General features: G+C 59.0%; 1 protein-coding gene across 1 annotated transcript in view; it reads left to right on the top strand.

Annotated features, from left to right (window-relative positions):
- LOC105523716 (thioredoxin reductase 2, mitochondrial) overlaps positions 1 to 7,581 on the top strand; it is a 42,870-nt gene extending 35,289 nt beyond the window's left edge. Inside the window, exons 9-14 of the mRNA XM_011958670.1 lie at positions 2,443 to 2,538; positions 2,888 to 2,980; positions 4,675 to 4,746; positions 4,925 to 5,022; positions 5,887 to 6,012; positions 7,297 to 7,581. Of these exons, the coding sequence (XP_011814060.1) occupies positions 2,443 to 2,538; positions 2,888 to 2,980; positions 4,675 to 4,746; positions 4,925 to 5,022; positions 5,887 to 6,010 (483 nt within the window). The 3' untranslated portion in view covers positions 6,011 to 6,012; positions 7,297 to 7,581. The remainder of the gene's footprint in view (positions 1 to 2,442; positions 2,539 to 2,887; positions 2,981 to 4,674; positions 4,747 to 4,924; positions 5,023 to 5,886; positions 6,013 to 7,296) is intronic.
- Positions 7,582 to 16,433: the final 8,852 nt, after the last annotated feature.

Raw genomic sequence — 16,433 nt, forward strand, 5'->3', positions numbered from 1 at the left:
CCGGGCGAGGTGGCGGGCACCTGTAGTCCCAGCTACTCGGGAGGCTGAGGCAGGAGAATGGTGTAAACCCGGGAGGCAGAGCTTGCAGTGAGCTGAGATCCGGCCACTGCACTCCAGCCTGGGTGACAGAGTGAGACTCCGCCTCAAAAAAAAAAAAAAAAAAAAAAAAAAAAACAAACCCCCCCCAGAAAACATGGCCTTGGGGCCATCCTGTCCCCACAGGGTTGAGGCAGGTCCAGTTTGGGCCCACCTGGCCCTGCCCTCCCCACCTTAGTATCCTCTGGCTTGCCTCTCTGGGTGTCACACCGGGACAGGTCCTTTGCTCTCAGCTGTTGCTGTGAAGTGAAGATCAGCGCCAGTCTTTCCTGGGTGGGGGCTCTGGAGCCTTCCTTACCCATGGCCCCAGTAAGGGACCTGGGTGGTCAGTCTTGGGATGCTGCACCCCGGCAGCCTCAGGAGTGCTCGGCCTGTCCTGCGTGTGTCCAGTGCCTGCTGCTGAGAGTGGCTCTGGAGTGTCCTTGGGAGCTTCTCTGTAGCGAGACCTGTTGGTGTCAGCGTCCTGGGGCTGCGGTACTAAATCACCACACGTGGGTGGCCCAGAACAGCAGACATGGGTTCTGTCACGTTTGGGGGCAGTAGTCTGAAATCAAAGTGTCAGCTGGGACTGGGTGCGGTGTCTCATGCTTATAATCCCAGCACTTTGGGACGCCAAGGCAGGCGGATTACTTGAGGTCAGGAGTTCAAGACCAGCCTAGCCAACATGGTGAAACCGTCTCTACTAAAAAAATACAAAAATTAGCCAGGCATGGTGGCATGTATCTGTAATCCCACCTACCTGGGAGGCTGAGGCAGGAGAATCATTTGAACTCGGGAGGAGGAAGGTGGAGGCTACCATGAGCCAAGATCGTGCCATTGCACTCCAGCCTCGGTGACAGCGAGACTCCATCTCAAAAAGTGTCGGCTGGGCCAGGGTCCCTCAGAAGCCTCTGGGGTAGGACACCTCAGGCGTCCCTCGGGTTGTGGCTGTATCACTCCTCTCTCTGCCTCATCATCATGTGACAGTCTCCTGGGTGTGTCTCTGGGCCCTGATTTGCCTCTTACAGTTTCTCTGTCATTGGATTTAGGGTCCACCCTAATCCAGGATGACTTCATCTCCATCCTTACTTTAATTATATCTGCAAAGAACTTATTTCCAAATAAGGTCACACTCTGAGGCTCCAGGCGGACCCTGCAGGGTCCTGTAGGATCCATCTAGCCGTCCCAATTGTGTGGACAGAGCACGTGACTCCACGTGCCTTGGCCACCCTGCAGCCCCAGCTTGCTTAGCTGGATGGTTCAGCTGCTCAGTGTGATTTCTGCAAGTGCAGCCTCTGCCTTGGACCATGTAGGTGCAGTGGTCTCTGATTGCATGGTCTGTTGCATCCTGTGAGCACTGCACCCTGAGACAGTGCCATGTGCATCTCTGTGCACAGCGGGAAGCCTCCCTTCTGTCTGGGAATCTGAGTTTTCCCTCTGCAAGTGTGTAGCTCCCCCAGGCTCCTGTGTTGGAAACTGTAATATTTCAAACTGTTTTGCCAGAAATGCATGGCACACACAAAGGCATTCTTTATTTAAACATTAAATCCACTCAGTCAGAAAGGTCATTCTGAACAGTCCAAAGAGTTAACACCCAACTAGTGGTCCCTTGAGCAGCTGGGAAGAGCCTATGGGCGGGGCGGGGGCTATTGTTTAATGAGATGTTGTGCACTGTGCGCCGCCGCTGGGACGTTTCCGCAGTTAGTCAGGCCTGCTGGAATGCGCAGGCTGCGCTCTGAGTTTATCTCCACGGATCTCTATGCATTTCTGGAATGCCAAACAACATCTGCATTTCCTGCTGCCAAGGTGATTGGCAGCCCATCCCAGAGGACGGTGCTGGAACCCCCAAGGTTGGGCACACCCTGGGACAGAGGGATCTCCAGCACAGCGACATTCTCATTTGGAATTTGTTGTGGACTGTGACATGCAAGTCGAGCTGCATGTCAGGAGTGTGTGGAACGCTTTGGGGTCCCTTTTCAGCCGGGGATTCCAGTGAATGCAAACAGTAGCAGGGGCTCTTTTGAGCCTGGTCATCGGGCAGCCCTCCGAGGTCAGCAACGTGCAGAAGGGATTTGCAGAGAAGGCTTGAGCATGTGAGGGTGACACGGCCAGCCTCATCGGCTGCGGACTCCTTTCCCAGGGCAGGGTGGAGGGCAGCAAACAGGAGAATGAGTGACCTACCTAGGTCCCTGGGATGCCCTGCAGGGGGACGAGCTCCAGGGGGAGGCTTTACGTCACCATTCTCGGTGCCAGTGTTGGGGATTTTCTAAAGGGAGATGCCCACTCGGGGGGCAAAGGGTGGTGGTATGGGGGCTGCATATAACCCTGGACATGGTGCTGATGTGGCCCCGCTGTGCCTTCCCCAAGGGGCGGCCTGAGCTGACACCCACGGCTATCATGGCTGGGAGGCTCCTGGTGCAGCGGCTCTTCGGTGGGTCCTCAGACCTGATGGACTATGACAACGTGAGTTCTATCTAGCGGACGCCACGTGCAGCCCGGGAGAGGCCGAGTTCAAGGCTAGCTCTTCTGGGGTGAGGGGCTTTTGTGCGCTGTGTGTGTGCATGTAGGTGTGGGCATGCGTGTGTGTGCGCTTAGGCGGGTGTGTTGTGCACACGTGTGTGCAAGCATGTGTGTGGGGCTCAGTTCTGAGAGTGTGGCGCAGGCGCGGGCAGGTGGGTCGTCTGCTGTACTTGCAGCCTGCTCCAGGCACATCTGGGCCTGGTCTGTGATCACTGCTCTTTGTGTCATATGCAATGGGGACCTTCGATTTTGGGGGCTCAAGGGCCCTCCCTGACTCCAGATCTGCTTTCAGGTTCCCACGACCGTCTTCACCCCCCTGGAGTATGGCTGTGTGGGGCTGTCCGAGGAGGAGGCAGTGGCTCGCCACGGGCAGGAGCATGTTGAGGTGAGGCCTGGGGGCAGCGCAGCTGAGGACAGTGGCGACTCCGCGACCTCACTCCACTCTCTGGGTGGAGGCCTTGTGAGCAGGGCGCCAGAGTCTCTTCTTTCCAGGGGCCCTGAGCGGTGGCTGTGTGTAGCAGGAAGGGACACGTTGGGGGCAGCCCCAGAAACGGGGGTGCCTGGGCTTTGGCAGCCTTGGGGTGACTGGGCTTAGGTGCCTTTGGTCTCTGCCACCACGTGTCACAGCAGTGAGGGGAAGCCCCTTGGCTGCCTTGTTCTGAGGGCAAGAAGCCCTGTGGCCCAGAAGCCCCCAGCCCCAACCCAGCCATGCTGCAGGGGTGACCAGCACCAACCGGGTCACCACCATGGTGCCACCCGCTCCCCTGCTGAGGTCAGCCGAGTGCCGGCCCCACTCCAGCACACAGCTGCTTATCCCTGAAAGCACCAGGGCCCCGAAGGTGCCTCTGTTCTGTCCCCACCTTGCAGGGACTTGAATCTCACTCGACCCAGAAAGGTTTCTCCCAGGGGCCTCCGACCTCTGCTGCTACCCCCAACTCCCGACCACCCTACACCTCGTCTTCCTGGACTGCCCAGGGTGTCTCCCAGGCGAGAGCCCCTCGCCCCCCACCACGTCCTGACACCTATCCTCTTCCAGCTTCTTCCAGGCTCAGGCACTCACCCTGGAGGAAAGGGGTTTTCATTGAGCAAGGCTGCTTTGGGGGTCTGCTCTGGCAGGTGGCTGTGGCTCTGGGGTGGCCTGGAAGAATGTAGGGGCTCTGAAGCCTGCCAGGCCATGGTAGCTAGAAGCCTTCGGTGAGGTTTCATCTTGCTGCCACGGCAGCTTGCAGGCACCCAGAGAAACCGGAGCCTGTGGCCTGGGGCCTTTGGGGATGAGTCACTGGGCTCCAGGGCTGGCCCCTTCCCTCTCCACCCCAGTCCTCTCCATCAACAGGACAGGCCTGACAGGCCAGCCTTCCCCGAGGCACTTTATTTGCTATTTTTGTTTGATTCATCACAAGTGCACTGGGACATATGTTCCTGGCATTTTATAATGTTGTTTTATGTTTCACGATGTTGAATGGCCAAATACTCTTTGTTTGTTTTCTTTTCAATTCTGTCTTAGTTAGAACAATATTCTCTGAAGTTCCATTAATTAATAATGGCTGTACAGCACATGTGAGGGCCCCGCTCATTTTTTACTTGGCCGCAGCCCCGGACACGCTGTCGAGCCGTTCAAGGGTGCTGAAAGCCTTTGTCCAACAGCTCCGGCTCCAGTGTGGCCACAGCGGCCTTGCTCCAGTGAGGGCCAAGGGAGCACTAGGGTGCCCGAGGGAGCCGAGTGGTCGCCTGCTCACCCATTCTTGCCTCCGCCGTTGGTTGTGGGGGAGCTATATCCACGTAGGTTTGCTGTGCCCAGCCTGGGTGCTTGGGTTGCCTGATGCCTGCTCTGCTGCTATGGTCTGTCCAGGCTTGGGTGGGAGAGGGTCTGTCTTATAGAGCATGGCTCCAGCCACTTGCTGCCTGCACATACCCTGTGGCCAGCCAAGCCCTCCTCCCCATCCCAGACCAGACCTTCAGGCCAGATCGATGCTTCCTGCCCGTCATGACCCTGCCTTGCCCATGCAGCCTGTGGGAGCTGCAGGTACCACAAGGTTTGTTTGTCCCAGCACTGATCCAGGGGTGGTATCCTGTCCCCAGGTCTATCATGCCCATTATAAACCGCTGGAGTTCACGGTGGCTGGACGGGATGCATCCCAGTGTTATGTAAAGGTGAGCATCCCTGTGGTCCAGGGTGCTGAGGGTGAGAGGGAGGGTGGGAAAGAGCCCGGCAGGGCGAACACCCGAGGGCTGTCCCCAGCCATGACCCCCAGGCAGGGTGCAGGGTGGATGCAGGGTGGACGTGACCCAGCCCCCTCCTGGGCTGGTAGCTGAGATGTGTGGCTTTCAGATGGTGTGCCTGAGGGAGCCCCCGCAGCTGGTGCTGGGCCTGCACTTCCTTGGCCCCAACGCAGGCGAAGTTACTCAAGGATTTGCTCTGGGGATCAAGTAAGTCCCGAGGAATGTGGGCCGTGATGCGATGCGCAGCCGGGTGTCCCTCGAGTGCCAGCAGTGCGGCAGTGGAGAGCTGCTGCCTCTCTTGCTGCATTTATGTGGCCTTCGCGGGTTTGCAGCAGAGGTTCCTCAGGCCCTCCTCAGACAGGGTGGGTTCAGGGAGACAAGGGGCAGCTCTGCCCCAGCCAGATGCTGCTGAGCCAGCCAGAGCCAGGTGAGGTGTCCACTGTGGCCGCAGGTCGCTGCTGGGGCCCTCGCCCACCCAGCCAAGCACTCATGCCGCCATGAGCCGGGTGCCGGTGCCTGGAGAGCCACCCCAGGGCTGCCGCGTGTCTTCTGGAGCTGGGGCCGTTGCCTGGGTCTTGGGCTCAGGCTGTGTGTTTTCGGCATCCCGGGGTCAAAGGAAGACATGGCAAAGGCTCTGGGTGGGTTGACAGGGGTAGTTGGAGGTTGGGACATTGTGCATGGCCTGAGAGACGTGGCTGGCTGGATGTGGGGCCTGGGGGGCGGTGGTGTGGTGAGATCAGGATTCACTGTCTGTGGGTAAAGCAGAGAGCAGAGGCCTAAGGCAGGACTGTGCCTGGGGGCAGGGGATGGAACAGCAGGAAGCCAGGCCAGGGCAAGCCAGGGCGTGGCTGGGTGGGAGGTGGGCTAGATGAGCACTGGGCATCTGCTGGGAGGGAGGTGGATGGCTTCCACAGGTGTGGGCAGGGGTCCTGGCTTCTGGCTGGGGGTTAGGGGACAGTGAGGAGACCAGCAGTCTGCGAGGCCCTCCTCTTCCTTCCCAGGGATGGGATGCTGTGGACCCCCCTCCCTGTGCTGACCTCTACCTGCCTCCCCCATCCCCCATATGTGCAGGTGTGGGGCTTCCTACGAGCAGGTGATGCGGACCGTGGGTATCCATCCCACATGCTCCGAGGAGGTAGTCAAGCTGCGCATCTCCAAGCGCTCAGGCCTGGACCCCACGGTGACAGGCTGCTGAGGGTAAGCGCCATCCCTGCAGGCCAGGGCACATGGTGCACCCGCCGCCAGCTCCTCGGAGGCCAGACCCAGGTATGCAGGGGGGGCCGGCTCTGTGTTTGAGGACAGGGCACGTGGCAGGGGTGCAGGAACCCTGGCCATGGGCTCCCTCCAGGTGTACAGCAAGGCTGTACCTGCCACGCCACCCAGAACAGGGATGCTCCGTCCTGTAACCAGGCCAGATTGGTGACAGGCAGGAGGAGAAGTCCCCAAGGACCCAAACCTCCCCGAGGGACCCCAGACCCCGGCCCGACCACAGCTGCTCCCCACACACAGGAGGTCTAGAGAAACAGGGCTCATCCGTAGGAGCCTGGCCCAGGTGGATGCTGGCGTGGAGGGTGTCCGGGGTGGGCTGAAGTTGGGCATCTCAAGTTGCTGCTCCACAGGCGGCTGCAGTCGGGAAGCTGGCCTCCTACCGAGGTCTCCCACTGAGGCCTGGCTCCTGCAGAGTTCAGCGCCCGCTTGTTTCCCTGCCTCCCAGAATGTGGAGACGCTGCCCTGTCATGGCTGGCCCTGCCCAGCCTGCCCCACACATCTGGTTCTGTTTCAGCTATGCAGAGCCAGGCTGGCCGGGGGTGTGTTTTTCATCGTGACCTCTTCCCAGGAGGAAGAAACTGGCGAGGGCTCCTGGCCTCTGCCCCAGGGATGCCTGTGCCAGAGCCCTCTCGCCTCGTGGTCCGGCCAGGGCTGAGGACGGGGGCCGGGGCAGGGTGGGCCCTCAGCCTGTGCCATCCAGCCCACCTGGGGCACCCCCACAGCTGTCAGCCTCTCCTGGGGTTGGGGGTGTTTGGGCTCTATCTCTCCCCTGGGGCTGAGGTGGAGACCAGGCAGAGCAGTGGGCTCCCCCGAAGATGCCTGTGGACAGGCTCTGGGGTCCGCATGGTGCCGAGAGGCTCTGGGGAGGCCTGTCTGGGGATGCTCAGGGCCCCCTGCTTCGCTGTGGCCACGTCCCCCCAGTGGGGCCACGCTCGATAGGAATAAACAAAAGGGCATCCTGAGGAAACTCTTATCAGAACATTACACCTCCCAGAGCTGTTTTGTTAGGAGCCTGCTATAAATTTTTATCATTTCAAAATATTTTTGTAGCACTGTGTGGCTCCCTGTGACGCATCGCCCTGGGGTGGGGCCGCTCTGCAGAGTTTGTTTCTCACCCATCTCTCCCGTGGGGGTCCCTGGGTGTGGCAGTGGGAGACATGACCAGGCTGATGGGGGGGTGGGTGACTGCCTTGACCTTCCCGTTGTTGGCAGGATGGCTGCAGGCAGGTTTGGAGGGCCTCACCCCTCTCCTGGAGCGCCTGTGAGACGGTCAGCATGGAGCACAAGTGCTGGACAGGTGGCCCGTGTGCCCCGCAGGGATGGCTCAGGGGACTGTCCACCTCACACCTGCACCTCTCAGCCTCTGCCGCCTGGCACTCCTTCTAGGCTCCTGCTGCCAGATGATGACGACCTGGATGGAAACCCACCCTGTGGGCACCCATGTCCGAGCCCCCTGGCATTTCTGCAATGCAAATAAAGAGGGTGCTTTTTCTGAAATGTGCTCTGCCTGTGGTGTCCCTGACAGGCCCCCAGGATTGCCCAGGTGGGTGGGGTCTGGCCAGGCCACTGGGCCCCTCTTAAATCGTGAGTAGCTTCCACCAAGTGCAGTCCAGGGTCCGCTGGGGCCCCTTGAACCCCTGAGCACAGTTCCGAGCAGCCCTGGGCAGAGGGGAGCAGCCTTGCAGTGCTGGGGACCCCACCTAGGCAGGAGGCAGAGCCACCCCACCTGCCCCACAGCTGTCTGGCCTCTGGCCTGAAGACACCCACTGAGGGTTTTTCCTGGGACCCTCTGCCTGGTCTCTGCACCTTGAAGCAAGAACGGCAGCCCAGCACCAGGCAGGCTCTCAGGAGGGGCGGCAACACTGGCTTTGTTCTGGAACAGCCTGCCAGCGGGCGGGCCCATGATGGGAGGTAGCAGGGCTGCTTGGGGCTCTCTGTCCCTGGATGTCAGTCACTTTGCCAGGTTTCCACTGTGGCCCTCCAAGTCAGCTTGTCGACTGCGTCAGGCTAATCCTGTGCATTGAGGCTTGATGGGCTGGGGAGCGCCTGTCAGTCACTGCCGAGAGACAGCGCTGACAGCCATGGCCAGGCCCTGCATTGTGCTGGGGCTTTAGCGGTGGCTAATCGCGTGTCTTCCTTAAGAAAACATCACTTAGTCTGCCGGCCCCGAGCCCTGGATGGGACCCTGCTTGTCAGCGCACAGAGGAATGCCTTTGCGCCTTAATGGGCCTGCAGAAGCCCGACTTGCTGTGTGAAGCGTGCGCGTGAGCTCTCAGACGCCCACTTAAGATGCCAAGTGCTGGGCCAGGCCCTCCCACAAGTGCAGCTCCTGATCAGCCATGTCCCATTTAACGCACGGCTGGTGGCATGCCTGGGCTGGATCCTGTGGGTGGGGCTTGCCTGTAGGCCTGGAAGTTTTTTGCCTTGGGGGCACCGCAAGGCTGGGAGGTTGGCCTACACCTGCTGCCTGGGCTCTAGGGGGTGGCTCTGGGCTGCAGCCAGGAAGGGGACAGAGGGCCTGTGGATTCCTCGGCCCTGGGATCAGTCCCTGCCAGGGAGCACAGGGAAAACTTGAAATAGCCTTGGTGCTTTTGTGGTGATGGAGAGGATGCAGCTGTGTGAAGCCCGCAGTACACGCTGGGTGGCACTCTGCCAGGAGGGCCTCTCGCTTCCCTGCCCGCCCAGCCGACCAGGAGTGCCTGTTGCTGGGGGCCTGAGAGCCACCCACATGTCCATGTCCCCACTGGCCACTCCAGGTGGTTTTCCCTGCGTGCCCCTTCTTCCTGGAACACACTGTGCACCACATACCTGCTCTCTGTGACCTCAGCTCTCCCGCGCTGTGTGGCCCATTCAGCGGCCTGCACGTCCCCTAGGAGGGACCAAAACGTCCACCACACACATCCCAGGCAGCCGTGGGTCCTTGGGCTCCTGCTGCACAGGGACTCTTACCCTCCTGGTAAGTGGCAGGCAGGGGTCCAGCCCAGTTTACAAGCAATGGGTGCTGCAGGCAAAGAGCTGCCAGAAAGAGGCCAGCACTGCTGCCCCAGGCCCTCTCAGGGCTGGCACTGAACTGGCAGGCACCTGGCAGCAGACCAGGCCCAGGGGACCCCACAGGCACTGGCCATCCCCACACCTCACTACTCTGGTGGGACACTGGCCCAGAGCCCCCACCTAGGCAGCTGCACAGCCAGGGCAGGAACCAAGCCCAGCAGGGCAATGTGGGCAAAGCGGCCACTCTCCCAGGCTCCCTAGACCAGTGTCGGACCAGTGTCCTGGGCCAATAGTGGTTTCGATCCTGTGTTTCCCCAGGGACGGCCCAGGGAGTACAGGGTGGAGTCAGAGCAGGGTGTTCTCCACCTGGCCCCGGGGCCGCCTTCCCGCCTTCACATGTTTTTATGGTGCAATGAAAATATGATTTTAATTCCTCAGATTGTTCTGTGTAACCTGCAATTACCCGCGGCGACATCCTGCACGCTTCTGCTGTGGCACCGGATTTCGCAAAGACGTGGGAGGGGGAGGAGTGGGCAGGGGGTGCTGCCCAGCCAGGCTGAGTGGCCCCCCTGTGTTGCACCCTCCACTCTGACATGGGGCAGTGTCACCCTCTCCTGTCCCCAGCACCCCCGAGTGACACTGGGCAGTTCCCAGGTCCCCTGGGTGATCCACATGCAGGGGAGGGGACACACAGTTATGGAGGGTTTCCAGGGCCAGAGCAGGGCAGCAGGGGAGGGCAGGGCCTGGCAGGGGGCACAGCAGGGGTCATCAGCTCAAGGGGAGGGGTGATTGAGATGCTCAGACTGCAGCCTCCCTCCCTGAGCATGCTGCAGCCTCGCTTGGCTCTAGCCTCACTTGACAGCCATCGGGCGCCTTGGCCCTGCTCTCCTGGCCATGAGGTGACCTTAGTGCTGGCTGGGCCCTCAGGCAGAGCTGCCCCTGTGCGAGCAGCAGCGTCAGGCAGGGCTGCAGTTGAGAGCACCTGTTTCCTGGCCTCAGGTTTGGGCTCCTCCCACGGGGTCTTGGCACATGAGCTCACCTCGGCTGACACCTGCTTGCCTTACCTGGCCCACGGCCACTCTAGCCCCAGTGCAGCGGCTCAGAGGTGCCGCCAGTACCTGGGCCCCGGGTTGAAGCAACTCCCCAGGTTGAAGCAGGCCCCAGGGGCAGGCCTGGGGCCCCCACCTACCCCTCACACACTGGGCAAGAACTGGAGGTGACCCAAGACTTGTAATGAGGGATGCCTTGAGGTGGCTGGGCAGTGTGCCCACCGGGGCAGGGCCATGAGGCCACACTAACTCCTGCAGGCCCTATTGAGGCTCCAGGTGCCTGGGCCACCTCGGGTTGAGGCTCTATCCTAGTGGCGTCACCACCCCATGCTCATGTCTCTCCCCAGGAGAGCACAGGTTGGCACCTGGCTCCAGTGGGTGGTGTGAGAGGCGTGTTGGTGTCTGCGTTGGGCTGGTGGGTGGGGGCTACTCCTGCCTCCCAGAGCTCAGAGCTGCCTGAGCCTCCTGGTCCCGGTCCCAGGCTGCTGCCCCACCCCATGTCCCTCTGGGAGCCACTCCTCCCCAGAGTCCCTGAGTGCCCCTGCCCTGGGCAAGAGCTCCTCCCGCCCAGCCTGATGAGGCCTGCTGGCCTCTGCCCACCTGCCCTCACTCATCGCCACTTCTCGCCCTTGGGCCTAGTCAGGGTCTATGAGGGTCGGTGTAGGTCATCCACTGGGAGACACAGGGATCCCCACCCTCTGGAGCAGGAAGCAGCAGGGGGTCCACACCCAAGGCCAGCAGGCCAGCACCAGTGGCCAGGGCAGGTGGTACAGCCCCTACAGGTATCCAGGCCCGGGCACAGGGCCCATTGAGGTAGAAGCACGTTCCTCCATGGGCCCAACCCCAGCCCCATCAGGAAGCAACTCTCTCTGAACTGCCTCTCCATCCAGATGGGCCTGGGCCAGGTCTTGCTCTTGGGCGATAGAGAAGATGCCCTCTCCTGGCCCCAAATGCACAGGCTGTGGACCTCCCACCCCATGTAGGGGCCTCAGCTCAACTCACATGGAATGAAGACTAGAATGGGAGTGTGGTGCAGTGCTGTCCTTTTCCACAGCCCAGCTATCCCCCAACCTGGGACTGCTCTAGCAGGGCCTGGATGTGGGCCCCCATGCCACCAGGGACGCCACAGCCCACCTACCCAGCACCCTGGCCCCTATCTTTGTCTGCTTGGTCGGGCCAGGGAGCCAGCCAGCTGCTGAGAGAGACTTCCAGATCCCGCTCCCTGAGCTTCCATGGAGCCCCAGGCAGCAGCCCCACACCCGTCCTGGTAGGGCCACTGGCACACAAGACCCCTCCCATGGGCCCCCAGCCTGTGTCCTTAGGCTAGCCCACCTCTGTCTCCCTGGCCCTCCCCTCCCCAGCCCTCCCAGCAGAAGTCCAGAGCTCAACAGGGCCTGGCACGGGAGCATTCTATGCCCAGCCTAGTCTCCTTCCTCTGCCACCATCTTCAAGCTGGGCTTTCTGGCTGGGCACTGCATGGCCCTGCAAGCTGCCTGAGGTCCTTCCTGTACCAGGCAGGGGCGTAAATAAACAGGTACACGCTAGCGTCCTGGCTGCCACCCCGAGCAGAAGGCAGGCAGGGAGGAACTGGCTCCATGTGCCCCCATGTCCCTCTGCACCCGGGCTGAGGGGGCTCCCCGCTGTGCTTGGGACTTCTGGGCTGTGCTCTTCCAGGCAGGATCCAGTGTTACAGTGCTGTGCAGACTCCAGCTCTGCTTTGCCCCTGCCCAGACCAGGTCCCACAGGGCCGGCTGTGGGGAGCCAAGCTGCTGGTGCCCCCTCAGATGGGCTAGTGAAGGAAGGAGCTCAGAGTGGGAGGCAGGCGGGCAGGGGCCTGTCCAGCCACAACCTGGAATGTTCGGCTTGGGAAATAACTGGACAGAAGATTCAACAGACAAGAGCTGCCATGAGACTGATAACCCAGGAAACGATGTGACGCAGCCCCGACGGGGTTCTGGGAGGCAGAGCGTGGGGGGGATGGGGCCCCAGACACCAGGGAGCTCCTGGGGTCTCACCTGCAGCAGCTCCCTGAGCGTCAGCCACAGGGCCCACCTCCAAGCCCGGCAGGCATGGCTGGCATCATGGCTTTCTGTTCCCAGAATCCACCATGCAGGGTGAAGTCTGGCCAAGAGCTGAGGACTTGCTGCAGACACCCTGCACTCCGTCAGGCGGTGACAGCATCCAGCTTGGGCTGGCACTACGGGTCATCAGGGAATACAGGCAACAGCAGCCGAGACTGCCTGCGCTGGCCAGGAGTGGAGGATTGGGGCGCCACACCCACCCACACGGTGCCCACGCCCTGCGGCCAGGTCCATGCACTGAATGCCACTGATTGTTGCTGTCAACACCCTGGATGGATCTTCTGGGCAACTCCGGGAGAGAGAGGCAAGACTGTGGGCCCATTTTCCAGACGCTGCTCCTTAATCCCTGTCCACTTGATCATGGGAGCCGTCAGCGCTGCAGCTTCAGACCTGGGCCTGGTGCCCGTGGGCCCTTGGTGCTTTCCTGCAGGTGCAGTCGAGCCTCACTCCTGCCACACCCTGACCACCCTCCTGTCCCTCATCCTCCCCTATGCCAGCTCGTGAGGCGCAGCCTGACTCCCTCAAATCTCCCTGACCTCTGGTCCTGCCGCCAGAGGGTTCTGGAGTCCTGCTTGTCGTGGCCCCCGGCCAACCCCCTGTGCCTATGAGGACAGTGAGGGGGCCATCTGTGGGGTCCAGCAAAGCATCTTAGGCCCAAGCCTGCCCAATCCCAGCCCTGACGTGGTGTATGGTGCTCGGGTTACCCTCATCCCGAAACCCAAGCCGGCGTTCCCAGAGCCTTCCCTTACTTCCCGGTGAGGGGACAAGCAGAGACTCCTGGGAGACAGAAGAGAACGTCCCCCGCTGTGCCTTTTGGTTGGTAGCTGACTCCCAGGGGGGCAGGGCAGGGAGCTGGGCACCCACAGGAGTGAAAATCCAGGCCCAACAAACCGTGTGTTCAGGACATGGAGGAGGTGCAAAGCCAGCGGTGCCAGGGCAGCAGGAGCAAAGGGTGGGGCAGACCTGGCTGAAGCCTGGCGAGGTCCTGGCCCCCAGGGTTTTGTGGGACAATGATGGGGCCCTGTGGTTCCACAGAATGGAACTTTTTTCCCCGCAATTAAAACTGGAATCTTTTTGGCTTATTACTGATGATGAAGTACACCAGATGCTTGAGAATAAAGTGGAGCCACAGGCAGGAGGTGGTGTGGCCTTGTAACTCAGCAGCTGGGAGCGGAGCCAGCTGTGCCTAGCCCTCTACCCTGGCTGCTGACCTCTGACCCAGCTGGGGCTCCCAGGGCCACCCCTACACTGGGCACCCCGGCTCGGAGCGGGAGCACCCCACAGGCTCCCTTTTTATGATTATGTTGGTGAGGGCCACGCATGCTGAGGACTGCGAAGGACGCCGGTGTCTTCTGCATCGTGGTCTCCCCGAAGCAGACAGAGTTAGCTCCTGACCTACAAGGGTCACAGTGTGGGACAGAATGTCAGGAGAGTGCAGCACCATCCGGATGTGTTCTCTTCAGGCCGCCCGCTCGATGAGTGAGGAGACCGAAGCCTGGACCCCCAGCGGGCCCCCGGGCTGTGCAGTAGTGGACAGGCCTGCCACCACCCTCCCTGCCAAGGCCTCAGCACCGGGTCCCTGCCCATGGGAGAGGCGAGACCTCCGCAAGGCTTCAATGGCTCATTGTTCTGCCCACGGTGGCTGGAATTGGGCCGAGTGATTATAATAATAAAGTCCTAACAGTCCGCCTGTGGTTGGGTTTCCATAGCTTGGGGAGTATTTGATTTTCAAAGTCTTGGTGGGGCGGAGATGCCATATCAATGCAGCAGGCGCTTCCCATCAACCAGTTCTTTACAGGTCAGAGTCTCCCATCCAGTGCCTTGCCTCTCTGGAAAGGCACCGTACCTGTCAGCTCCCAGGTGCCCAGGCATGTCAGGGCGGAAGACTGCACCAGGAGGCCCAGACACAGCAGGGATGAGTCCCGCCTTCACCAGCTCAGACAAGCTCTGATCCCACCCCACCCACAGACGGCTGCCGTGAGGACCAGACGGCTGGCCGCCGTGGTGGGGGTCCCCAGCAGGTGGGGACACTGCTCTTACTCCTGCCTGGGACTTTTTCCCGCACCCGCCTTGTCTGGCCTCTGTGCCTTTGCCCATGCTGTTCCTTCAGCCCTAAGCTGTGCCTTCCTCTTTCTGCCCTGGCTAATGCTCCCTCATTGGTGAAGATTCAGCGTACAGGCTCCCCTCCAGGAAGTTCTCCTTGTCAGCTGGCAAGATGAGGCACCCGCTCAGGGCTCCCACAGAATGCTGTTTCTTGATAACTCTAAAGCCTGTCTTTCTGTCTTGCACTGTAGGAGCTTCCCTTCTTCACATTTTTGTCCCCAGCATGGTACCTGGCACATAGTAGGTGCTCAAAGCATGGCATGAAGACTTTATGTTATGTTTTCTGTTTTTAAGTGTCCATGGTTGACAGGGCGCAGTGGCTCACTCTTGAAAGCTACTCAGGAGGCTGAGGTGGGAGGAACATTTGAACCCAGGAGTTCGAGGCTGCAGTGAGCTATGATCACACCACTGCATGTACTACCTGCAGCCTGGGCAACACAGTGCCCAGAAAAAAGCAAGGAAAATTCTAGGACAAAAAGTAAAGGTAAAATAACAAGTGAAAATTGGAAATTTAACTGGATGGACTTTAACTATTCTTTTTTTTTTTTTTTTTTGAAACGGAGTCTTGCTCTGTCGCCCAAACTGGAGTGCAGTGGCCGGATCTCAGCTCACTGCAAGCTCCGCCTCCCGGGTTCACGCCATTCTCCTGCCTCAGCCTCCCAAGTAGCTGGGACTACAGGCGCCCACCACCACGCCCGGCTAGTTTTTTGTATTTTTTAGTAGAGACGGGGTTTCACCGGGTTAGCCAGGATGGTCTCGATCTCCTGACCTTGTGATCCGCCCGTCTCGGCCTCCCAAAGTGCTGGGATTACAGGCTTGAGCCACCGCGCCCGGCCGGACTTCAACTATTCTTAAGAACAGATTGGAGATGGCGGAAGTAAGGGTCAATGAACTTCAATAGAGATTTTTTAAAAGTTCTCCAATCAAAAGAATACAGAGTAACAAGATTAAAAAGAACAATGAAAACACAGCCTTAGGGACCTGAGCGACAATATTCAAACAACTCACATCATGATGTCTCAGAAGGAGAGGAGAGAGCATGGGGCAGGAAAAAAAACTGAAGAAATAATGACCTAAAGTTTCATGAATTTGTTGACCAACATCAAGGAATCGCAGCAAACTCCAAGCAATATGTTTAATACAACCTACTGGTGGGTTGTTTTTGGCTATTACTAATGAAGCTACAACGAATGTTAATGCAAAGAAACACAGCCAGGCCTATCACAATCAAACTCTTGGACACCTAAGATTAAGAGAAAACCTTGAAAGCAGCCGGGACATATTGCACATGCCTGGCCACTTCCCATCAGGAAAAAGCATATGGGCAGAAAGAAGAAAAAGCCACCTCCAGGCCGGGTGCAGTGGCTCACACCTGTAATCCCAGCACTTTGGGAGGCCGAGGCGGGCGGATCGCTTGAGGTCAGGAGTTTGAGACCAACCTGGCCAACACAGTGAAACCCCTCTTAAAAAAAAAAAAGAAAGAAAAGAAAAGAAAAAAAAAAGGCAACTCTGAGATCTATGTGCAGTGAACATACTTTTCAAACCCTAGAGAGACATAAAGACATTTTCAGATCAAGTCAGCCAAGATCGCTCCTTACCAGCAGACCTGCACTACAAGAACTGCAGTAAGAAGTTCTTCAGGCAGAAGGGAAATTTTCCCAGATGGAAACTTAGATGGTCAGACAGAAATGAAGAGTATCAGAAGTGGGAATATACAGGTAAAGAAAAATGCTATGTTTTTCCTCCTCTTATTTTCTTTAAACAATACTGATTACTTAAAACAAGAATGATAACAATGTATAGTTGGGTTTATATTAATGAAAAACATATGACAGCAATAGCAAAAACATGGTTGCCAGTGGAATTAATTATACAGATGCAAGGTTTTTACACCTAATGGGAAGTAGTACTATATAAGATAGTAAGTAGGTTATAATAAAGATGTACAGTAAGTAGATTATAATAAAGATGTACAATGTAAACTCCTAGAGCAATCACTAAATTACAAGGAGGCACATCTGAAAAGCCAGTGGCCAGGCGCGGTGGCTCACGCCTGTAATCCCAGCACTTTGGGAGGCCGAGGCGGGCGGATCACGAGGTCAGGAGATCGAGACCATCCCGGCTA

The sequence above is a fragment of the Colobus angolensis genome, unplaced genomic scaffold, assembly GCF_000951035.1.
Source record: "Colobus angolensis palliatus isolate OR3802 unplaced genomic scaffold, Cang.pa_1.0 Scaffold471, whole genome shotgun sequence".
Lineage (NCBI taxonomy): Eukaryota > Metazoa > Chordata > Mammalia > Primates > Cercopithecidae > Colobus > Colobus angolensis.